General features: G+C 42.5%; 1 protein-coding gene across 1 annotated transcript in view; it reads right to left on the minus strand.

Annotated features, from left to right (window-relative positions):
• The window catches only part of mtmr11 (myotubularin related protein 11), a 57,396-nt gene that overhangs the window by 12,339 nt on the left and 20,634 nt on the right, over window positions 1–24,423 (minus strand). Inside the window, exons 3-13 of the mRNA XM_063199364.1 lie at window positions 19,218–19,354; window positions 15,041–15,110; window positions 14,559–14,698; window positions 14,115–14,199; window positions 12,953–13,100; window positions 11,538–11,625; window positions 10,663–10,751; window positions 9,967–10,091; window positions 8,221–8,299; window positions 7,463–7,533; window positions 3,698–3,870 (exon numbers count right to left, since the gene is read on the minus strand). Of these exons, the coding sequence (XP_063055434.1) occupies window positions 3,698–3,870; window positions 7,463–7,533; window positions 8,221–8,299; window positions 9,967–10,091; window positions 10,663–10,751; window positions 11,538–11,625; window positions 12,953–13,100; window positions 14,115–14,199; window positions 14,559–14,698; window positions 15,041–15,110; window positions 19,218–19,354 (1,205 nt within the window). The remainder of the gene's footprint in view (window positions 1–3,697; window positions 3,871–7,462; window positions 7,534–8,220; window positions 8,300–9,966; window positions 10,092–10,662; window positions 10,752–11,537; window positions 11,626–12,952; window positions 13,101–14,114; window positions 14,200–14,558; window positions 14,699–15,040; window positions 15,111–19,217; window positions 19,355–24,423) is intronic.

Genomic DNA, 24,423 nt, shown 5'->3' on the forward strand with positions numbered 1-24,423 from the left:
GGTGTTCTTGTGCTCGTCACTAGCCAAAATATTAAACAAATCCATATAAGGAGTTCAAACTCCTCAAAGCACTTCAGCCTTTTATTTATATTATGATCCTTTTGACCTTTTATACCAGTTACATATTATGGTCTGTCCTGTGTTATCTGTTGTTGTCTATGTGTTTATGTTTATGCTGCACATTTCTTCGGCCCTTTTTGGCGACAGTAAAGTTGAAAGTGAAGTGAAGGGAAGTGAAAGGAGACTGGTTTTTTTTACTTCTCATTTTCATGCAGAGAACTTACATGAGGGTGGCCCTTCAGTAATGGACCTCCCTTACATAACACATTCGGAACATTTGAACCAATATTTTACTATGGTGTCCCATAACCTGGCTATTATCAGACTATATACCACAAGTAAGAAATACACTATTTCCCAATGTCAAGTGTATGAGCCTTGGCAGTGTGTCAGCCTTATTAGTCACGCCCAGTGATTGGATACTCTACAGAGTTCACCAAAGAGTGTCCAATCACTGGGTGTGATTACAAAGGCTGGTACACTTCGAAGGACGCACACTACACTGATTCTTGAAAGCTTGGCAAAAACCTGTGCCAGCAATAAACGTGCTAATTCTGTTGAAAATCAACAACATTTTCATGAACAAAATGAATCCAGGTAATGACCAAGGGGTCTGTTACACAAATGCACAGTTGTTTGAAATATTTAAGTGTAATTTTATTACTTTTCAAGGCTACAAACCTGCCCACACCCTGTAAAAATGGCTGTTCAAGGACAGACATCATCATTTCAACTGACTTAAAATCCAAAAATCACTGATGGAAAAGAATAATATCACAGTACCGTGGAAGAAAGTATTGACGTGGTTCTACAGATATGCACATTTTGAGTGTAAAACAATATTCACTATTATTTTCTGATTGCTCAAAATGTGTAACGCATATTCGTCACCACCGTCAGATTTTTTTAAAAAGACAATAAAATCAGGTATACACAAGGTCATTGTCATTACTGAGGACCCCTTTTCAAACCTTTAACTCTACTGCATACTTCACCATCACAGAAGCTCCTGTATGTTTACTATTTTCTCCTCAATTTGTTAATTTGTTTGGACACTGGTATTGTCCCAACCATAAACTGTCAACACCGTTGGAGGTTTGAATAGTATTACATCACATTTATGTTAATTAATATATACTTTTTCAGAAGAGGTTTGAAGCACTCAAGAAACAGAGTGAAGATGACATGGCTAATGTGAAAGAAACAATGCGTAATATGTAAAAGAGCAGTTTTTTGTCTCACACCGTCAGATGTCACCACCGTCAGATTTTGTTCTGCTCGTCATCTCATCCATATTTTACTACATTGTGCTGGTTAATGAAACATTACCAGACATGTTAGTAATAATGGTGATCCAAAATTACACTCTAGCATCCACCGAGATGCATTTGGAGGGTTTTTTGGTCACAAAACCTGACGGTCTTGACATCTGATGGAATTCACAAAAAACATGTGTTTTGTTGCTACATATTTTAAAATAGAACACATGAAACAGTATTAAAATAGAGCAAAAGTTAATTTGCAACATTTAAAGGCATATGTGTGAACCAAAAAATACATAATCACAAAACAAATAATCACTTAAAAACTCCAGATACATATGCAACCAAATCAATACAATTTTAAATGCTTTTAATTGTGTCTGATGGTGTTGACAAAAAACAAGGTATGATCGGAAAAAAGCCTGATTTCTGAAAAAATACAAAATTGGGAGATTAGCCTTGTGCATTTCTGAAAAGCCAAGACCGTAGTCTATGAGAATATACCATATTGTGTTGTAATTCACTTAGGTTTTTTTCTTTCAACACTACAACCTGTTTTAGCCACTTTCTCAAGAATCAGTGACTAGACATTGGGAAACGGCCATAGTCTGGGAACCATCTATTAATTTCCTCACAGGGGAGGATGATCTTATGTCTTTGAAATACTGCCTAAATCTGGATGGAAAGCTGGTTTTGCCACTGGTATCACCATGGTGGATCTTTAAACAAATTGCAAGCTTACGTTTGTGAAATAGTATGGTTTTCACAAACGGTGAACGGTGTGGTTGGATGTCTTCAAGATTGGAATGAGTGCACAAGGCAACATAGGAATGTCCAGGCTAGGTGGCCCATGCAGTGCCAAGTCATTTCGACTTTGGTGAAAATGTCACAATGAGTAAGGACAGGGCCGCTGACAGCTTTGGCTGGACCCAAGACAAAGTGCTCTGAATGGGCCCCCCACCCAATACATACAATGTAATGAGAGCCCAATTCTGGGGCCCCCTTCCCTCTGGGCCTGGGACAGCTGACCCCTTTGTTCCCCTCTGTCGGCTTCCCTGAGTAAGGTTGCTCTGGATGTAGTAATTATCATACCTCAAAGAAGAAGACACTGGGGAAAAAAGGCCTGAATCGCTCTATGTAGATGCAAAAGTTCAAACATTCTTGTCTAAGTACAGTGTTAAGTTCTACTGTTGTACTGAAATTGCTGTCCAATTTTCGTCAATTACCGTACTATATCAGAGATGCATCATCTTGGCTTAGGTTTAAGGCTAACCCTAACTGTAACCCCTTCATTGGGTGGGCCTAATTGACAACTATGGAGTCCTACAGGCCCACCCATGGCTAAATCCTCTTCTATACCTCTCTTTGGTGCGCTCTCTCGCTTTCTCACACACACACACACCCTGTCTGTCTTGTCGGTCTGCCTGCCTGCCTACTGCAGGGATTCTTAACCTTTTTTACATCGAGGCCCATTTTTTCCTGTGCGCAGTGTCCCGAGGCCCATGCCCATGTATATATTATTGTATTACATTATATTAGGCTATATTATATTTTATTATATTATATTATGATAATATAATATAGCCTTAAATATAGGCTAATATATTATGATATAAAATATAAATAAATAGATAAATAAATAGGCTATTACTGAAGTATTTTTTCCACAAGGGGTAGCCCTATATTAATTAATGTTAATGTTAATCTCATTCAATCTTACAGTCATTAGAGTCATTCACACATGGGTCAAAGACGTGCAAAATGGCATTGTCATTCAGTGTAACGGATACTTTCTGCTGACTGTTAAGGTAAAAAAACATGATTTTTAAATTGTTTCAAGTGAATGGATGACAGCCGAGGCTTTCATGAATTCACTGGAAAAAAATAAAATAAAAAGAGTCATGTTTATTACAGTTACAGTCAGCAGAAGGTATCCGTTACACTGAATGACAATGCCATTTTGCACGTCTTTGACCCACATATGAATGCCTCTCTGACAGCTCAAAGTTTGCGTGACAGCTCTTGACATGCGCTTTGTAATGAATCTACTGTTTGTCTTTTCAGGGAAAAGACGCACACTAGTATTTGATAACTAGTAGGCCCAAGGCCTGCGCAGCCCACCGGTGCGAAACTGAAAGTTGTCTGCGGCCCTGGAGGTTGTGAGCACGGCCCAACTTTGGTCCGCGGCCCTATGGTTAAGAATCCCTGTCCTACTGTATATCTGGCTCTCTGGCGCGTCTCCGTCTCCGTCTCCGTCTCCGTCTCCGTCTCCGTCTCCGCCTTTCTCTAGATCTCTCAGTCACTGTCTATGTCTCTGTCTTTTGGTCTGTCTGTCTGTCTGTCTGTCTTTTGGTTAGTCTGTCTGTCTGTCTCACCTCCTCCTTGTCGCTGTCTCTGTTGTAGTTCATGCGGCTGAGGAAGCGGTGTCCGGCCATGATCCACTCCTTCTGGACGAGGGCCTGGAAGCCGGCCACAGTGCGGCAGTGTGGATCACACATCACCTGCACCAGGCTGGACACCACGCAGTTCATGTCCCGGTCGTCCGCCTCTGGAATTCGCAGGGAGAGAAAGGAGAGATTATTATGCAGAACTGAAATGGCAAAAAAGAAGAAAGGCCAGCACTCCAAGTCTCAGTTTGAGATTTATTGCCTGTTGTGCTGTCTTTTGATCTATATTTCCTCTGGAATTAGCACCGTTACTTTTTACTACAGTTGACTAGACTAGAGTTGAGCATGCTATATAAAGTTCAAAATACGGTGAAAACAACATCTTGATTAACACAACTGTAATGAAATTAAATGAAAACTATTAAATCTGCATCAAAACCCAGCCATGCCTGATAACATCACCGGTGTTGTAGCAGGTGAAAAACTGCCATCATACAACTAAGCGTATTTGACAGTGGTGACTGTATAGTGTAATCTGCCTGACCCATGGGCACCAGAGGAGGTGCGACAGGCAGCATGCCCAGCAGGTTTTAACAGCTACCTGTATAATCCTGTGGTTGTGGAAGTCAGTTAATTCAGCGCTGGGCTAAGTGGGAGTTACTTAAATAATTCTTGAATAAATGCAAAAGAAATAACATGAAAGTAGAGTGCAACTTATGACTGTACAAAGAGAAGCCCCCATTATGCCCTCATTAAAACCACACTAAAACCCACTTGCCACTATATTACTATGCACCATGTTCACTTTATGTTTACACTGCAAATGTAATGCATACATGGGATGCTATTCCTGGCACAGGACATTCGGTGGTATTGATAGGAAGTGCATATGTGTTGGTTAACCACTTGAGAACCATACTGTAGGTCTTGTACAAAGTATCACATGTGGGTAGCCGTGGCACAATGGTTAAGGACCAGGGCCCGGTTGCACAAAACACCTTAAGTTTTCTCCCTTAAGTGTGACCCTTAAGGGCTCATTTTTCCTTAGCTGAGGGATCTACTTAAGGGGGTTGCACAGAATGCCTTAAGTCCTTCCCTTAGGTAAGGGAAAGCCCTAAGGGATTTACTACAGTAAAGAGGAGTTTACAACGGTAGAATTCTATTGTTTCCAAGGAAACTTTTTAAGTCATTCTTGAATATTCTTCTCAAAACATCGTTAACCATTCTGTAGCTATTTATCTATAGGCCTTAAACATGGACAATGGTAAGGCTAGAAAGCCAAACTGGTCAGAGCCTTAGATCAGAGGGTTGCGGGCTCGAATCCCACCTTCCCACTCCCTAGCACACTTCATGGCTGAGGTGCCCTTGAGTAAGGCACCTATAGCCCCACACTGCTCCAGCGACAGTAACACACACCCTGTAAATAGCTGTAAGTCGCTTTGGATAAAAAGCGTCAGCCAAGTGTAATGATATGTACGGTAATCACACCTAGCAAAAATGGACAATGCATATTAACCTCTCATTAACAAGGGATTCTCAAGAGGGGACTCAATGGCACACGGTGGAGAGTGTGATGCAAAATAGAGAAAATTATACAATGACGGAATAAAGAAAATGACATGAGATAATGATCTGAAAAATGTCGTTTCCATGATGATGACACATTTGCATGAAAATAGGCTCTGCTTCCTGAAAATCTTACTCAGCTCATGTCCTGCCTATCGTCATCACACCTCTCTCTCATATCTATTTATACCATAACGGAAATGGAATAATAACCAATTGATATTTCATACATCTTTAGTGTATACTGACATTAACACTTAATGACTAATTCACGTTTGACTGCAGCACAGCTCGGCTGAGCACGGTATCAGTTAGAAAAACGACAGTAAGTTTCTTCATCAAATAGGTGGAGCAATTTCTCCAGGAACCATGTGATAAAGATCTTGGTAGATTACCCAGAAATATTTCTTCAGACTGTTCACATGCTCTGCACTGACTCATGCCTTCGTGTCTTCAGGTAGATACTTCAGAGTGGCCCATTTCAGATGTATCATATTTTGATTGCCAGTCTATCCACCTTTTGAACCAACCAGGCCTATATTTAGTGTACAAATACATTTTATTAAATATGAAATGTATGAAAGTGTGTGACAGCATGTGCAAATGGTGTATGGTATGTATTTAAACAGTGTGACCCTTATAAGATGCCTTGTGGTTATGTGAGTCTTAAATTAGCCAAGTCCCACAGGGACAGAAGAGACAAATTCAGTGTCTGACTGACAATAAAAATAGACAGTATATCATCATCAGCAGCAGTAGCTGTCAGATTGCAAAAGCTGTTGTAGTAGTCAGACAAGTAATAACACAAACAATATATTTATGGGGTTTGAGTCAGATCAAAAAGAGAAGTGTTTGTTCGAAGCAGTTTCTCTTTTGTGCAGGAACCAACAAACCACACACACTTACAACCATATTAGGTGAAATACCACAGTCTAAAATTGAATCATCACCGAAATGACTAACCAGAGAACGATCATAATAATAATGTGCACGGTAGCCCACACTTTAGTTTTGTGCTGTAAATGTGAGTATTGTTTTCAAAAGCAGAGCGCTACAGTTTCCTTAGAATGTGTGCTCAACTCTTAACTGATTAAAAAAAATAATAAATAAGACAATAGGTATTCGGGAGTGAGCAAACAGATTTGACTCTGAAGATGCTGGAGAAGGCTTAGGCCGGAACGTTCAATTTTGGAATAATAATGTAGATATTTGTTATAGAATAAATGTGTTTTTGGTTGGGGCATGGGGTGGTGCTGTGGGGAGGGGAGGTAGCGTGTTGTGAATGGTGTGGGAATGCTGGAGGGAGGAATGGTACAGACTTGATTTGGTAATAAAAAAAACAAAAAAAGATAAATGTATAAAATAAATAAAATATAGAAAACATCTGTTATTACCAAAATCCATAAAGTCTTCTCACACACTCATGGCTGAAAACAGACTTGTGTAATGCGTCTCACCCCATGTTAGGGAATGGTACCTATGCCTAAAATAGCTGCACATTCCTCTGAATAAGACCACAAGCTATGTGTAATGTAATGTTCTAATAAAACTTGATCAGTTGTATTACTTTACTTGAACAGTCAGCCAGTGTATACGGTACGCTTCTCAAGTGCTGACTAACACTGCCCCCTTGTGGACATATATCCTGGTAGCAGCTCTGTTCTTCACATCTGGAGAACAGGTTTTCAAGAGCCATGGGTGTTGCAGAGCTATGGGTGTTGCCTCCAGACATCCGAATATCCTATTGACTCATTTGTGCTGTTATTCACTCTTACCCTGAACACTAACAGCATTTGTATATTTTTTTCTATTTTCTAGAATTTCAGAGAAGAAAAGGGAAGCAGCACCAGAGGAAAATGTCACAACTGCAAAAGGCGTCTGCTCTAATGTAGAAAATATGCCTGAAAACGTCACCAAATAAAATAAAAAATTGGGAAAGCTACCACAATGCGGTTGCAGTGTCAGTGGTGTCAGTTGACGCGGATTGCTAACCAGTTTATCAGTTTTTTAAACGTAGGCATTGGATGAAATAACAAACCAGCAGTAGCACAGCTAGCCCGGTGGCGGGGGCGCCCCACCGTATCACAGCCATGTTGTCAGAAACACCTCTCTCCTCATGGCAGCGTGTCAGAGAGGTGAAAGAGAATATCGGCAATCAGACTCAGGAGGTCAGGTCAGCAGACTCACCTTGGAGGACGACAGTCAGGTGGCCGCCGCGCAGCAAGCTAGCCACCTCTCCTGACTTCCTCAGGCAGCACCTGCACACATAAACACACACCAGAGAGACATTGAGGATGCGGAGAACTCCCAGTACATAACGGGCCAAAAAGGCCTCGAAGTGGTGCTTCAAGTGCAGATTTTGTAAAGGGAAAAATGGCACAGAGGCGGTTCTTCATTCCAGATTTTAAACATGTCATTTCTATTCCACTGCTTCAGCATAGAATATCTACTTGGCAAATGTCAAATTGCAGAAAACATGAAATTGTTTTAAAGTAATAATAGATTTGATATACAGTATTTGCTATTTGATATTGAGAGCAGTCCACAATCACACCATCTACTGTATCCAGAAATATATTCTCACTCAACAGTACTTTTCTTTAGAAATAACAGTACATGCATAAATAAGGGGAATACTTCAATGTGTAGTGTGGACTACAGAAAAACCCATTTTGATAGCCTAAGTATCAACACTGTGGTAAAGTCACACTTTAGCCACTAAATTCCACTCCAGTTGAACTGAACCTCTGCTTCAGCATTTCTTAAATGCCACAGCCTCAGACTAACTACAGGACAATATACAACCTATATGTTCTTGTCGTAGAACCACACAACCATGTACACCCCCTCCCCCCTCTCAATGACAGACGCACAAAGGGGTGCTGGGAGCGGGTGAGCGAGCGCATCAGTCTTGTAGAGAGCGAGAGCCAATGGAGAGCAAGTACCTGATGTAGTCCAGCCAGTGGGTGCCTTCCAGCGTAGACAGCCATTTGTCATCTGGCACAGACACAGATGCTGAGATGTCTGGCAGAGGCAGAGGCAGAGAGAGAGAGAGAGAGAGAGAGAGAGAGAGAGAGAGAGAGAGAGAGAGAGAGAGAGAGAGAGAGAGAGGGAGAGGGAGAGAGAGAGAGAGAGAGAGAGAGAGAGAGGGAGAGAGAGAGAGAGAGAGAGAGAGAGAGAGATGACAGTAAGTCGGTGAGGCAGAGTGGTGGATGAGAGAGATAGAGAGAGAGGGGGCCGGGGGAGAGTCAGACAGTGTGAACAGATAAGAACGTGAGTTTACAGAATATCAAATCAACAGTAGCAGCTAGCATCAAGGACAAGTTTTTTTGTCAGCTCTTTTCTTTTTTATGTGGTTGGTGGGTGCAAGACAGGCGCCCACCAATGGCGTCAACATTGTGGGATGCTAAAAAACACACATCCTCCCCATCTCTGGCGGTAAGGAGAAAAGCGTGGGTGGACAGCGCAGCAGATAAGCTGATAATGACTACGCGCTGAAAAGCCGTGCGTCACTGCCCCTTCGTCACCTTTAGATTAGAAAGTGTGAAAGAGACACCGTGTCCTGGCTACATGATGAGAATAAACCCTCACAAGCGGAAATCAACAAAACAAACACAGAAAACAAGAATAAAAAAATATATACACGAGTCAGTGGAAATTTACCAGCAACGAGGGCACTAGACACTACAAACGCTTATAAAAAGAGACAAAACAAACAGCCGTGTTTGTGTTTGTGTTGTCTGAACAAAGAGAGGGCAGACTCAGCTCATTGTGAATGCTCAGTGAGATGCGCACACAGTACACACACAGAGGGGAGGAGGGTTGGGTTCAGTACACACAAGAGGGGAGGAGGGTTAATGTTCCGGGATGCGCTGTCAGAATAGAATAGAATGTGGAACTAGTCGACCAGAGGGCTGTGGCGGACGGCACACTCAACCATGAGAGGAATGTCACTCAGACCCCGATGCAACCGCTGACAACAACAACACGCCTCAGATTCACCTTCAGAACTACAACAACAGATGCAGGCGTACGACCTTCACAATGAGCGTGTTTATATGCAGTTCAGTATGTCGAATATGAGACTTATCCCAGTTATGATCAAATTCAGGATAACATATTCATATGAATACAGACTGTTATACTCAATAATATACTCAATATACTTAATACATTCACACTCAATAACATTGGTCATTTGTTGTTTTCCTCACATCTTTATTTTTGTTGAAGCAACACTGATGGTTTATGAACTTGTAATAGGGTACATGGCCCATTTCAATGCTCTATACTGCCCTCCATGGGCTAAAACGGCACTAAGCAATTTTGAAGGAATACTCTTGACTATAGCATATTTTTCAATGTTCTTTATGATTAGCTGTTATTTTTAAAACCTATAAGTGGACCAAAGATGACCATTATTTAGCAGCGTTTTAAGACATACCACGAACATTTTGAAAATTATAATTGCTTCTATATACGTTTGTACTTCTTTTCTAGATGTCTTTCTATTTTATCACACAAATGTTGGCACTCTCTTCCAGTATAGCACATTCAACGTACGTTTGCTGTGTGTACTGTATATCTGTCCGACAGCAGTTTTAGTAAAGCACCTGTAAATCTGTAACAGACCTACAGCCTGTGGGCAGGTGACTGTGGTTAGGGTGCATACTAGCATACCACCACCATACCTCCGAGACACAGTGTCCTGAGGCGGGTGTGGGCCAGCTGGATGTCTGCGGTTGAAGGCATCTCCTCCCCGAGCTCCACCACCACACACACCTGCTGCACACCAAACAGCACCAGCTCCAGGTTCCTACAACACAACACGCCAACACCACAAACATGAATCACACAAAACACAAACCCTGTTACGGTATGCTCCTTCAACTGCAGAAGGGAATTTCAATAACCTGGCTCAGTAGTAAACTAGGATAAGATAACCTTGAGGTAGTGGTAAATCATCTAATAGAAGACCCTGGAGTCTTCATTTCCTTAAATTAATGACAACTGAGGAGTATCTATTAGCGGGTTTACCATTCCTGCAGGTTTACTTAGCAAGGTTCATCACAGGACCATGTTCTTGGAATACCATACTCCCGGGTCTCACCACAAATGTACTGATACTGTAGAGAAGGAGAGTAGAGCTGCCCAGGCCCGGGTTCCGGCAACCCCTGGCAGAACAACTCCACTTCCCTTCTACAAATGTATTGGTTTTGGTATGAACTGAATACAATACTGAATTGGTATCAATCATGATTCACATTCAGTAGAGATCTACGTTACAACCATTTGTGTCATAATAAATATTGCTGTGGTGGCAATTGGTAAGAATTTACTGTTGGTGGAAATGTACAGTTTGAACCTACACTGCATGCACTACACACCTGATGTCGTCCTTTTCGTGATAGATGTTGTTCTGAAAGCTGGCCATGCGTAGTAGATCACTGCCACGGGGGTGACGCCAGCACCAGCGCTGTAAGCACACGCACACGCACACACGACACTATGACTATAGGTTTCTGCCAGCCTTTTCAAGTCAAGTCTCTGAGTTTGCTTTAGATGAACCAGGCATACCAAATATTCGAAACATGAAGCACAAGAAATCAGAAACAAGATGTCGCCAACATGTCTGACATGCAGAGCTTCGTTTATGTGGTTCCAAATAAGGCCACTTTCTAAGACCACACAGATAATAACTCCAATGTTTCATTATGCACGCCAGAGACACCTAATTATTTTTCCTATATGAATTCATTCCATGTGGTGCAGTTTTAAGTGAGGATAAGTGGGCTTAAAGGAACAGACCACCCTTTTTTGATTTTCACATATTTGCAGTATTTCCCAACATTATTCATGAATGTGCATATCATTTTCGTCTCAGTGTTTTCAGTACTTAGATTTATTGGATCAGAATTATTAGCATAGCTTAGCATAATCACTGGAAGTAACTGGTATCTTTAGCATCAAGCCACAAGTGGTCACTGGACGGAATTAAATTGCCGTTTTACACTCGGGTGAATTTTACATTCATTTTAAAATGGTTTATAAGTACATTTGATTGTGTTTTATTTTGTACCATAGACTTGCATTGCTATGTCTAATGTGGCTATACTGTTAAACGGGGCAATGCAAACACATAGACGAAAATGATATGCACATTCATAAATAATGCTTGGAAATACTGCAAATATGTGAAAATCAAAAAAGGGTGGTCTGTTCCTTTAAGGGGGGGGGGGGGGGGGCTACAGTAAGTACTCACAGGGAGGCGGCCCTCATTGAAGTGGGCAAAAGTCTTCTTCAGCTCTGTGTCCAGAACCTTCTGCGGCACCACATTAAACCTGGATAGACTGAACACAAGCAAAGAAAGAAGATATGTTGTTTTTTTTTAAGTTTGTTTTAGAAGCGCTTCTTTGACTCAAACGTCTCTTTGTTTGCTTGTTTGAGGTGCTCTTTGGATGGAAGAAAAAAGATAAAATGACAGGCATTCTCATTTACCAAAACATTAAAAAGATTTTGTTGCATTGGCTTGGTTACAGTACATTAACCCTTTTAAAAGACAGTCTTCATCAGTGGAGACATGGTATTTCAAAGTGGTTCTGGTTAATAACAAACAGGCACCACCACCAGAGGCGATTCTAGTGTCAGCTGGGGCCCCAAGCAAAAAGTAAAAAAAATGAATATTTGAACCTACAGGTAAATTGCCACAACTGTAGTAAAATGTGAGCTGTTATTCACCATCTAGGGGCTTGGGGGCCCCAAGCGGCTGCCTGACTAGCCTGGTGACAAGACGCGCCTCTGACCACCACCACTATTACAAAGTGCTTTGCCTGGGGCAAAGACGCCCTCACAACCTGTACACCTCCCCCAGAGAATGAATGGTATTCAACAACACAAATACATGTGCTGAGAAGAATCACTCAATGCAGTGAACCTTAGGCTATTTACACACAACGCCTGAGGCAACAGGCAAACAAGCAACAAAGAGAAGCGCACAAAGAGCAAAACCACAGACCACGCGAACAGACCACAACCTACAGTTATGGTGCAATGACATCTTCAAGTGTACAGTATGACCTTACAGTGAATGATTGTTAACATGCTTATTTGGAACAGTAACCTGTTCTATACTTTAAAAGTCCAATGCTACATACAGTACACATGTATTAATTAATGCATTACTCCTAATTATAATATTCTGTCAATAACATGACAGATGTTATATTATTCTGATCATTATCAAATTTATCCTCATCAAAACTGTCTCACTGTAGGTGTACAGTCCAGGTTTACTATGGAATAACACAGTATGGACTGGCTAGGATTAACTACATCACGCAAAGGAGTGCACAGTGCAACATCATTTGTAGCTGACATGGCATATCAACAACCATTCACCACAATTAAGAAGAACTGTATCAAACTTTAATACTGATGGGTTGAATTAATCTCAAACAATAGGTGGTAGAACCCCGAAAAAGGGTAAGTGGGGGGAAACAGGTTAATTTGTTAATACAGTAGTTAACGAGAGCAGTCTTCAATACAGATGAATGAAAATAAATCTGAACAATATGCAGGAGGACCCCAGACAAGGCCCAGTGCGAAGGGGAGAGGGAGACAGACAGACAGACAGACAGACAGACAGACAGACAGACAGACAGACAGACAGACAGACACCTGGTAGACATCTCAAAGCGGTCGTTGACGGAGCTGACCCTCCAGCCCGTGGCCCCCACCCTCTCCAGCTCCTGCTCCCAGTCGACCGTGCTCTCGAACCAGTTCATGTCGGGGTCACGCGGCCGGTTGCTCAGGAACTGCTTCATCTCTACGGAGACGGAGAGAAAAGGTGGGGGAAGAAGGGAACAGGAAGTGAATGAGGTAAACGATGAAAGGGAAGGTAAACAAAGGAGGCAAACAAACAGGCAGCTGGGTGGGTGGGTGGGTGGATGGATGGATGGATGGATGGTGAGTCTCAAGTGCCTTGACATGGAGAAAGCGTCGGTGCGAGGATATTTACAAAAGCGACTGACCGCACATACTAGAAAAAGCTGTCTAAAGGATTGGGTAAGGCTGTGTGTGTGTGTGTGTGTGTGTGTGTGTGTGTGTGTGTGTGTGTGTGTGTGTGTGTGTGTGTGTGTGTGTGTGTGTGTGTGTGTGTGTGTGTGTGTGTGTGTGTGTGTGTGTGTGTGTGTGTGTGTGTGTGTTGACCAGACTCTGGTTACCTCTTCATTATTCATTTGGCCAGTGGCTGCCCTCGACCCGGGACTAAGCTCACATTTCTGCATAAGATGCACCTGAATATTTACAGGACGCGGGCGGCTGAGGAATTTGAATACTGTACGGCAGTGTTTGGTCTCACAGCTTATGTGCATGAACCTGTACTGTAGGTGATCCTGTAGTGACTAAAGTCGTCTAGAAGTGATGAGGACTTTAACTTAATCATCTATTGAAAGTTTGTAACTTGCTATGGTTAGGGGGTTGAGGTTGGATTTGATTATTGTGACAAATCAGTAAACATGCATAAAACAAAACTGACAGGGAAATAAGGGTTGAATAAGGGTGAAAGAAATACGTTTTAAAGAAATATAAGGGTTAAAGAAACTTAATATAGTCAGGAAATAGTGGGCTTTGACCTATACAAGAAGAGTAGCAAGATGTTAGTTACTCATCAGCCAAAAAAAGGTTGATCATTAAGCTATTGTAGTAGCTCCTTGATTGTTTTGTAAAGTTCTTTCACATGTTCTTATGAGGTTCTGAGCTTGCTGCCTTAATGCCTTGCTGAAAAGAGTTAATGTTGATGCATACACTGAACAGGAGAGAACAGTTACACAATACTCACCTATTGAACCTAATGCTGCATTTTGGAAGGACAGGACGGTCCCCGGCTTCAGAGGCTGGTATGTCTTGGCAATGGTGTACGTTATCTGAAGGAAACATTTCATGGCCATGAGTTGGCAGCGTCATATGCTACACATACTGTATCAATGTAACAATATATATTATATATAATAATAATAATAAGTCTGTTAAATAAAAAAACAAAAATTAAAATATAAAAATGTAATTAACTTAAAATATATAACTTAATTTCAGTTAAATGTGTTCCTTCCACAAGTACCTTGTAAAGTAGTTGTGAAAATGGTACACCAGGTGACTGGATATAGTTCACATGTTTGTGGTAGGTGTAATATCACAGCTCACATACAGTAGTTATGTTATCTACAGATACATACATACACGCACACATGCACACATGCACACATGCACACACGCACACACGCACCTCCACAGCCTGTGTCTCTGGCGTGAGGCGGTCGAAGAGGAAGCATATGACGCGCAGGTCCCGGCAGTACAGCACCAGCTCCTCTGGAGTGAACTTCAATGAGGAGTTCGCCGTCACCAGCTTGGTACGTGAAGGACCCACTGCAGAGGACACACACACACACATGAATGAGAGCACACACAAACACACACATTCGCACGCACGCACACATGCATGCATACACACAGGCACGCATACTCACGCACGCATACGCTATTGCGCATATGCATGAACCCAAACAGGGACGGACTCACACTCACACAAACACGCACACGCACACGCACACGCACACACACACACACACACACACACACACACACACACACACACACAAACACACGTACAGAGACACCAGAAAGGTAAGCGTTGCCATGGTAACTGTGGTCATGTGCAATAACGGTGACAAAGTGTGGCCATTATGTCTATTATGCCCCAGGACTCACCAGCCACCACCTTCTCAATGGAAGCCAGCGCCACGTCATGGTCCCCCAGCAGCACAGGATCCGCATTGTCCTACAGATGGAGGACCACAATGCTTAGCCACAGCAGCAGACGTTAACATTCTTTCACTTCACAATGAATAATAAAGATGCGTAGCTATTTTGAAAGGAATTTTTTAAAAGCACCACAAAAAAAGTGGCCACAACATTTACGATGGCAGCCCTATGAAGAAGGAATGTTTCCTTTGCTTGGCTGTGCAGATTCCACTGAAACGAATGAAAATACTTTGCACCAAAAGCCTAGTCAAGATCTCATTTCATAAGACTGGGAAGCCATAGGTTCTAAACGAATGTAGCCAAATGCAAAGTGTTCAGAGCAGCAGACCAAAAATAATGTACAAAATTACATGTCCATGCCTTTCATGTTCAACACAGCTGACAGACCACATGGCCACATGTTACCTCTGCTAATCACAATTTTTTTAGATGCTCGGTTGAAATGTGAAAGATGTGGATAATAGTAGGGTTACCACTAGTGTTGCACCGATACCGATACCAGTGTCGGCCGGGGCCCCAATACTGCACTAAAATGGTGGTATCGGTGAGTACCAACAAATAGGGCACCGATACCATTTACAGATGCTCGTACGCTTGAACGCAGCCTTGATCTTAGTTATTTTATATCAGAGGTATTTAAAAAGTACTAAAAAGTTTTTAAAATAAAAAATTAAAATTAAAAAGTTCTACTGGATTCACTTTGTACAGTATTAGTCTTTTTCCTGTTTCACAATGGTAGGCAGCAGCCTGACAAAGCCATGATAGCAATGATGTTACATCCAGGTAGTAGCCTATGCAGCTCTTTATATACAGCGCCCTCCATAATTATTGGCACCCCTGGTTGAGATGTGTTTTTTAGCTTCCAATTATTTTATTTTTTTTCTAAATAATATGGGACCTTAATGGAAAAAAAGAGAAAAATCCAACTTTCAATACAAGTGCATTTATTCAGTGGGGAAAAAATCCCACATAAAGAAATAATTATTTGACATCAAATAATGTGTGTCACAATTATTAGCACCCCTGGTGTTAATATTTTGTACAACCCCCTTTTGCCAACAAAACAGCACCTAATCTTCTCCTATAATGTTTCACAAGATGGGAAAAGACAGAAAGAGGGATCTTCAGCCATTCCTCTTTGCAGAATCTCTCTAAATCATCCAGAGACCTGGGTCCTCTCCTCTGTACTCTCCTCTTCAGCTCACCCCACAGGTTCTCAATGGGGTTGAGGTCAGGGGACTGAGATGGCCATGGGAGGAGCTTGATTTTGTGTCTGGTTAACCATTTCTGTGTAGATTTGGCCATATGTTTAGGGTCATTGTCTTGCTGAAAGACCCAGTGACGACCCAGCTTCAGCTTTCGGGCAGAGGGCAAGAGATTTTGATTTAAAATGTCCTGGTATTTCAAAGCATTCATATATATATAAAGAGCTGCATAGGCTACTACCTGGATGTAACACCATATATATATATACAGTTGAGGACGATATTATTAGCCTCCCTCCTGAAATTAGACATTTCTCTTGATTTCTCAGTGAGAATGACCATTAGAACTGTTTCTGTTTTTCTGAAAACAAATACACTGATGGAGATAATGTCCAATGAGTTGAATTTGCATTTTTCTATCGTTACAATGAGTTTAAACAAAAAAGGGCAAAAATGACAAGGACCAAATTATTAGCCCCCTGATCATTAATAGTCAATATGACGCCATTTATGAACCAACGCTGACAACAGGCACTTTGATCAGTTGTTACCTAGGTTGGCACATGCCCCACTAAGGATTTTGGCCCATGTCTTCACTGCAAAGTGTTCTAGCTGGTCCAAATTGCATGGATGCTGAGCATAGACATTTGCCACAGACTCTCAGTGGGATTGAGGACTGGACTTTGAGCGGATCATTCCAGTATCATGGTTTTAGTGTCCTTGAAGAACCTCTGAACTAATTTAAATGTTTACTTTGGGTTACAATGTTGTTGGAGGACCCAGCAATCCAGATCCTGACCCAGACTCCCTGTGTCTGAGGCTGAATAACAGACTAAAAACTTGATGCCCCCACCACTATGTGTAACTGTGGAAACTGCTTAGTCTCATTGGACCAAAGAAGCATTGGACACCTGCCTAGATGATTGTTATTGACCTGGCCTCACCTGGAGTTTTTATTTCAAGAAAGACAGCTGTTAGGGCTTGTCATCATATTGGGCTTTGGGGCCATCATCACAGAAGAACCCTTTTACTAAAGGTGGTGCATATCAGAGTGTTATTGAGCTTTGCCTATGAACATTTGAAAGTCAAAAATGAGTTTGAAAGTCTCTTCTTTCATCTGATGAGATTCAATTGCACCTGCTTTGATGCATGAATTCTGCTTCTGTCAGGTGAAGAAAGGGATAGTCCTTAAAACTTGATGACATGGTTTCCACAATTAAACATGGTGGTGGAAGCATCCTTCTGTGGCAGCCTCAGCCACAGTAAACCTTGTTTGGTTGTACGGCACCATAAAAATAGAAGATTATAGTGAAAGTGAAAGTGAAAGCCCATTGGGAAACTCCAACTCCCATTGTCATTGTGACACAGCACTCCACAGCACACAAGTGAACACTGCACACTGCACACAACGAAATTGCATTTATGCCTCACCCGTGCAAGGGGGCAGCCCTCAGTGGCGCCCCATGGGGAGCAGTGCGGCGGGACGGTACCATGCTCAGGGTACCTCAGTCATGGAGGAGGATGGGAGAGAGCACTGGTTGATTACTCCCCCCACCAACCTGGCGGGTCGGGAGTCGAACCGGCAACCTCTGGGATGCAAGTCTGACGCCCTAACCGCTCACCCATGACTGCCCTATAGATTATGATAGAATGTGGAAGGTGACCATACAAAAATATGCTCATAGAGGAAGCTAAGATCTTCACTGGATCTTTCAATAAGATAATAACCCAAAACTTTCATCCAAAATTGTTCAAATGTTCTTCAAGGTTACTAAAACCATGATCATGTGGTGATTCAGATCTCAATCCTTTAGATAGTCTTTGAGGAGTGCTGAAAATGAATGTCCATCCTCAACATCCATGAAATTTGGACCAGGTTAACTATTTGCAATGAAAAAAAATGGGCCAAAATCCCTGGTAGGGCATGTGCCAACATAGTTAACAACTAATCAAAGTGCCTGATATCAGTTTTGGTTCATAAATGGCACTCTATTGACTATTAATGATAAGGGGGCTAATAATTTTGTCCTTGCAATTTTTACCCTTTTTTGTTTAAACTCATTGTGGAAATGGAAAAATCCAAATTCAACTCATTGGACATTATCTCCATAAGTGTATTTGTTTCCAAAATAACAGAAACGGTTCATAATGGTCCTTCTCACTGAGAAATCAAGAGAGATGTCTAATTTCAATAATAATATCGTCCTCAACTGTATATATAGTATATAAATTTCAAACACAGTAGTATCGGTATGGTATCGGCCGATACTGCACAGTCAGGTATCGGGGCCAAAAAACGGTATCGGTGCAACACTCTGTGCAAATACTGCAAATACTGCAAATACGAACCGAGAAATCGTGATACTCAGAGTCACGATACTGAAAAGTGAAAGCCCATTGGGAAACTCCAACTCCCATTGTCATTGTGACACAGCCTCACCCGTGCAAGGGGGCAGCCCTCAGTGGCGCCCCATGGGGAGCAGTGCGGTGGGACGGTACCATGCTCAGGGTACCTCAGTCATGGAGGAGGATGGGGGAGAGCACTGGTTTATTACTCCCCCCACCAACCTGGCGGGTCGGGAGTCGAACCGGCAACCTCTGGGATGCAAGTCTGACACCCTAACCTCTCACCCATGACTGCCCTGTATCGTGGTACGCCCTTTCAAAAGTTCTGTTTCTCTTCAGTCCAGAAAACAACTACATGATATGATGTGATGGTGCTTCCAAACTTGAAATCATCATCATGACTATTAAAAAAATAAATATCAATTACCTCCTGTAATTTATTCTACATACAAACTACAAAAAAACTTGTATTTATAATTTTAATTTGTCCTTCAGATCGTAATGAGTACAGAAGGCAGCCTGGGGATTCCCAGGCTATACAGGTCACAGCAGGTACTCAGCGGAGAACTCACGTCAGGTTTGGGACTGTCCTGGGGCACGAAGGCCACCCTGAAATGGGTGCAGAAGAGAGTGCCGGACAGCCAGCCTCCCCCCTCTTTGGCAGACAGCTTCTTCCTCACCAGCACCGCTCTCTGGAGAACACACTCACCTGCAGGAGGAGAGGAGAGGAGAGGAGAGGAGAGGAGAGGAGAGGAGAGGAGAGGAGAGGAGAGGTGAGGAGAGGTGAGGAGAGGTGAGGAGAGGTGAGGAGAGGTGAGGTGAGGAGCGGAGAGGAGAGGAGAGGAGAGGAGAGGAGAGGGGAGGAGAGGAGAGGAGAAGGAGAACAAGAAGGAGAACAAGAAGGAGAACAAGAAGGAGAACAAGAAGGAGAAGAGAGGAGACAGAAGAGAAGAGAAGAGAAGAGAAGAGAAGAGAAGAGAAGAGAAGAGAAGAGAAGAGAAGAGAAGAGAAGAGAAGAGAAGAGAAGAGAAGAGAAGAGAAGCCTTGAAAAACACATTCATTTCACATAATAACACAACATTTTCAAAGAAACATTTATCACTTCAAAACATAAACACAAGGCGGCACATATGTGTTTGAGCTTTGACCTTGCTTTCCAGATCCATAAAAGATTCAGAGAAGTGATTTGAAGCAGGCTCTTGTAAATCTGCAGGGCTTGAAATACCCAGTCCTTCCTCTAAATCCTCAAGAGAGAAATATGAATGCAGGGAAGCAGACAGGGGCAGAAAAAGGGGTCAGCTATCCCGGGCCCAGGGAGAGGGGTAGCCCAAAAATGGTTCTCCACTTACATTGTATGTATTGGGTGGGAATTGGGGGCGTTTCAGATGACTTTGTACCAGGCTCAGCCAAAGCGGTTAACGGCCCTGTATGAATGCACTGTACACTGACTCGCTAGTTGGCTAGCTCCTGTTCAGGCATGTGACGTGTGGTCGGGGGGCCAGCAGTGTGCGACGAGTAGCAGGCGGTCAGGCCCCATTGCTAAACAGCCACACTACACTCACTCTTCAGTCTTACTGCATAGGCCCCACTGCCGTCTGATCTGATTGCATTTAGACACACATTCTTGAGCTTCCTGCAGTGCTTCCAGCCCAATATTTTTCATTCCAAGACAAGTCAAGGGGCACATGTGTGTGTATGTATGAACTGTACACACACACGCGTGTTATGTTTGTGTTGCTGTGTGTGTGTGTGTGTGTGTGTGTGTGTGTTTGGTTAGTAAACAACTGGCATGCAGGGGTTTTAGCAGCCTCACAGAGTAGCATACTCCAAGCATGAATCATGGGGACCTGTGGTTGAAATCCCCCACAATAATTTCCATGAGCAGCTCCTGGCTGAAGGAAAGAAAAAGAGGGATGGGGCTTAGGGGTTAGGGGTACATATGAAAAGTTTCGGTGCAAAATTACATAAGCAACATTTTGACTAATTTGACTAATGCATTATTGCAAATGACTGTTCAGACTTCCTATCATCTACATGTGAATTCCCATGCATGTAAAATGCATTTTGCAGTGCAATGCGATGCTATGCCCAATACAAAAATGCCAATTTGCCAAAATGTTCCAAAATGGATAGACATCATTCTGCAACAAAGCTCTTCATATCCAGAGAAGGGTCTCTGCCAGGGCTAGACTGCCCATAGGGCATACAGGACATTGTCCCTCTCATTGCCTGGCGGACTGGTCTTGACTGAAAATGCCCAGCCTGATTTTTCATCCTAGTCCAGCTGTGGCCTCTGCCTTCATCAGTTGTGGCTCGTTATCAGGGCCGGCGCTAGGCATAGGCAGACAAGGTGGTTGCCTAGGGCGCCAAATTTGTTGGGGGCACCGGAAAGCCCCACAGAATTAGAACATCAAGCAAAATAAAATATTTACACTTACATCGACAATGATTTTTCAAGGGAATTCAGTATATTTAGGTTCACAAAAAGGAAAGAGTGGGGGTTCGCCTAGGGCACCAAATTGACTAGCCAGGCCACGCCCTCCTAGTGACGCAACACCTTCGGCGTTGCAACTAGTCAGGTCAAGAGCAATGCAAGTACTTTTGGAGTTCCCGCAAATACGCAAATACTCCTTTCACTTTGTCGGGAAGCAAACAACCATAAGCAAACCAAGGGAGGCAGATCAATGGGAAATTTTAATTGTTATGCTCTTGGTCAGACCAATGAACATCGATGATAATCAGGCTACAAATTGACTAGAACCGACCCTGCCCATTATCTCAAGGTCAATCTGAGTTCTCGTTGGTTGTGTCTGCTCAGAGTGAGGCTGTGTTTGTGTTGTTTGTGTTCTCGTTTCCTCAAGTCTAAACATTTATGCCTTTGAAAAGACAGCTGATGGATGTGTGCTCCATTTTTGCTGGCCTCCTTCTTGTCTCTGTTAGTAGGAGAAAGTAAGCCGGGCATTAAGCTGTTAGCATGCCGCGTGGAATTGAACCGTTTGTAGACAGAAAAAAATCTTCAATTGCGGCATTTCCTTTTGTCTTGTTCTTCCGACTGGGCAATTTTGTGTGTGTGTGTGTGTGTGTGTGTGTGTGTGTGTGTGTGTGTGTGTGTGTGTGTGTGGGTAGGCATGTGCGTTTTCACAGAACATTGAGGCAGCACAATCTGTGTCCTGCAGCAACAACAAAGGCTTTCTGGCGTGCCGGAGCTGGTTTCCATGGCAACTGTAGAGCTGGCCTGCCACAGCTAAGACGCACTGGGACAGGAATAGGCCCTTCACTCACTCACTCACTCGCTCGAGGCCTCAGGTCATTTATTACAAATCCTCTCCCAAAAACTTGCACAAAATCAGACCTCTCCTATAACGCCACCGATTTTTGTTTTGTTTTGTTTTTGTTCTTGAACAGATTGGGGGCAATTCTTTTTTTTTATTTTTTATTTTTTACTGCAGATGTGAATTTCATTGTTCCACAGTTAACCCCATAATTAAACTAGGGGACTGTCAGCACATAAAACATGTTTTTCTGCCTTGCTCCAAAGTGGAATTAAATACGCCTTTTGGCACAAGGGGAACATAATTGCCTTTCACAGTCCAGTGGTTGGATGAGGTCGCTCTTTCTCTCCCTCAACGAGACTGTGTCGCAGCGAAGACATTGTACACTATGGGAACGCGGGCGATCATCAACACTAGTTGTTCTGTGCCCTCGGTCAATTACGGACAACAAAAGAAACCCACATGGCCAACATGATGACTCTGCCAAACGCAAACATCAATCTGCCGTCGCTTTATGTGACAGAAAATGAGCAGAAAACGTTCAATGTGACCATTGACAGAACCACAAAATGTATCCCCTTTGCACAAATGACTTCAATTTCATTGCTTTTCCACACAACCACACCCTCATCTGGGGAAAAAAACCTTTCACACATGAGGTTTGATTGGTCTCCTCTGTTCTGTTAGAAGGCACAGATGACCTTATTTCACTCCCACCACTTAAAACCCAATCCCACTCAGATAAACAACAAAACATATGGAGTTTCACACATACGTTTCACACATTTGAAATTTGATTGCAAGCCTCGTCTCTTCTAAACTCTTCAACTTTTCTTCTCTTTGAAGGACAGATAAACAAAACAAAAAATCATGGACGACTTTGACACATTTGAGGCCTGATTTGAAGCCTCCTCTCTTCTCAGCTCTTCTCCTTTCTTCTCTGTCGAAGGACAGGCACTCTCACGCGAAAGTGTGGTATGCATTACGAGTCCCGGGGGTGCAGTGGAGCCCAAGCATTCCTCCAGCACCATGGCCTGCAGATGTTGGAGGCAACAGGATGTGTGGAGGAGAACTGGGGAGAGAATAGATCATCATCCCACTCTACCTCATGCTTCCCAAAGAACCCCACACAAGTGCATAGTCTCTCTCTCTCTCTCTCTCTCTCTCTCTCTCTCTCTCTCTCTCTCTCTCTCTCTCTCTCTCCTCTCTCTCTTTCTCCATCTCTCTCTCTCTGTCTCTCTCTCTCTCTCTCTCTCCTCTCTCTCTCTCTCTCCTCTCGCTCTCTCTCCTCTCTCTGTCTCTCTCTCCTCTCTCTCCCTCTCTCTCTGTCTCTCCCCCCCTCTCTCTCTCTCTCTCTCTCTGTGTGTGTGGGTGGTTGACGTTTAAGGGCGTAAAGTTTTTCCAATTTCTGAAAAAATTGATGGAAAAAATTGGAAAAAATAGAAAAAATAAAGCACTTAGTGGCCCATGGAATTTCGCCTAATTTTGGCCATTTTTGGGAAAATGTGTCCTGCATCAACACATTGCATAGGCATGTCACACCGCAGGAAAATGAAGTCGCACCACAGGAAATTCACTGTATTATGGCCATTTTAATACTTTTGTATACATGACTGACATCTGAGCTCATGCTAACTTGATACTGATATTGTGATTAATCTTAATATCTGTTTTCATTTGTAAAAAAAACTTTGATTCCTTCTATAAGAGCAGTCACACCACAGGACACCATAAAATGAACCTAAGCATTGCGTGACAGAAACATTGCAATATGATTATTAAGAGGTTAATAGCCACCTTAAGCTTCCACAGCACTCTCCAATAACTGAGGTACTAACTGGTTAGGAACCAATCTTTAAGACCCTTGTAGTTGCCCTTGCAGCTGCCCGTTCACTAACATTGACATACATGTCACCCCACAGGACTCAATTTGTGTTACGAAATTGAACTTGTAGTTAATATTACTGTCTTGAGTTTTTTTCACATTCACATATCTTAACATAAAGTTCATATTTATGCAATCATGCCAAATGCTTCATACATTATTCAAAAAGTTGTTGGTTAATTTATATATATATTATATTCCAGGTTTCATTAATGTTACAGTCACACCGCAGGATATTTGACATATAAACCTTTACATAAATCTTAACAAAAATGTTTCTTCTCATCTAAGACTAATATGAAACATAATGTACGACATGTCCTTTATTGACATTTGTTTTTAAGAGGATAAATAACAGTTTTGTAGGTTTTTAACCAATGTTACGAAAAAACAAGGCGTCACATCTCCCACCCGTGTGTGTGTGTGTGTGTGTGTGTGTGTGTGTGTGTGTGTGTGTGTGTGTGTGTGTGTGTGTGTGTGTGTGTGTGTGTGTGTGTGTGTGTGTGTGTGTGTGTGTGTGTGTGTGTGTGTGTGTGTGTGTGTGTGTGTCTCGGTTGCACACACATGTGCATGTGTTTGTTTGTTTCTGTCTGAATGTGTGTGTGTCTGTGTCTCTGCACA

Source organism: Engraulis encrasicolus, chromosome 5 (assembly GCF_034702125.1).
Source record: "Engraulis encrasicolus isolate BLACKSEA-1 chromosome 5, IST_EnEncr_1.0, whole genome shotgun sequence".
NCBI lineage: Eukaryota > Metazoa > Chordata > Actinopteri > Clupeiformes > Engraulidae > Engraulis > Engraulis encrasicolus.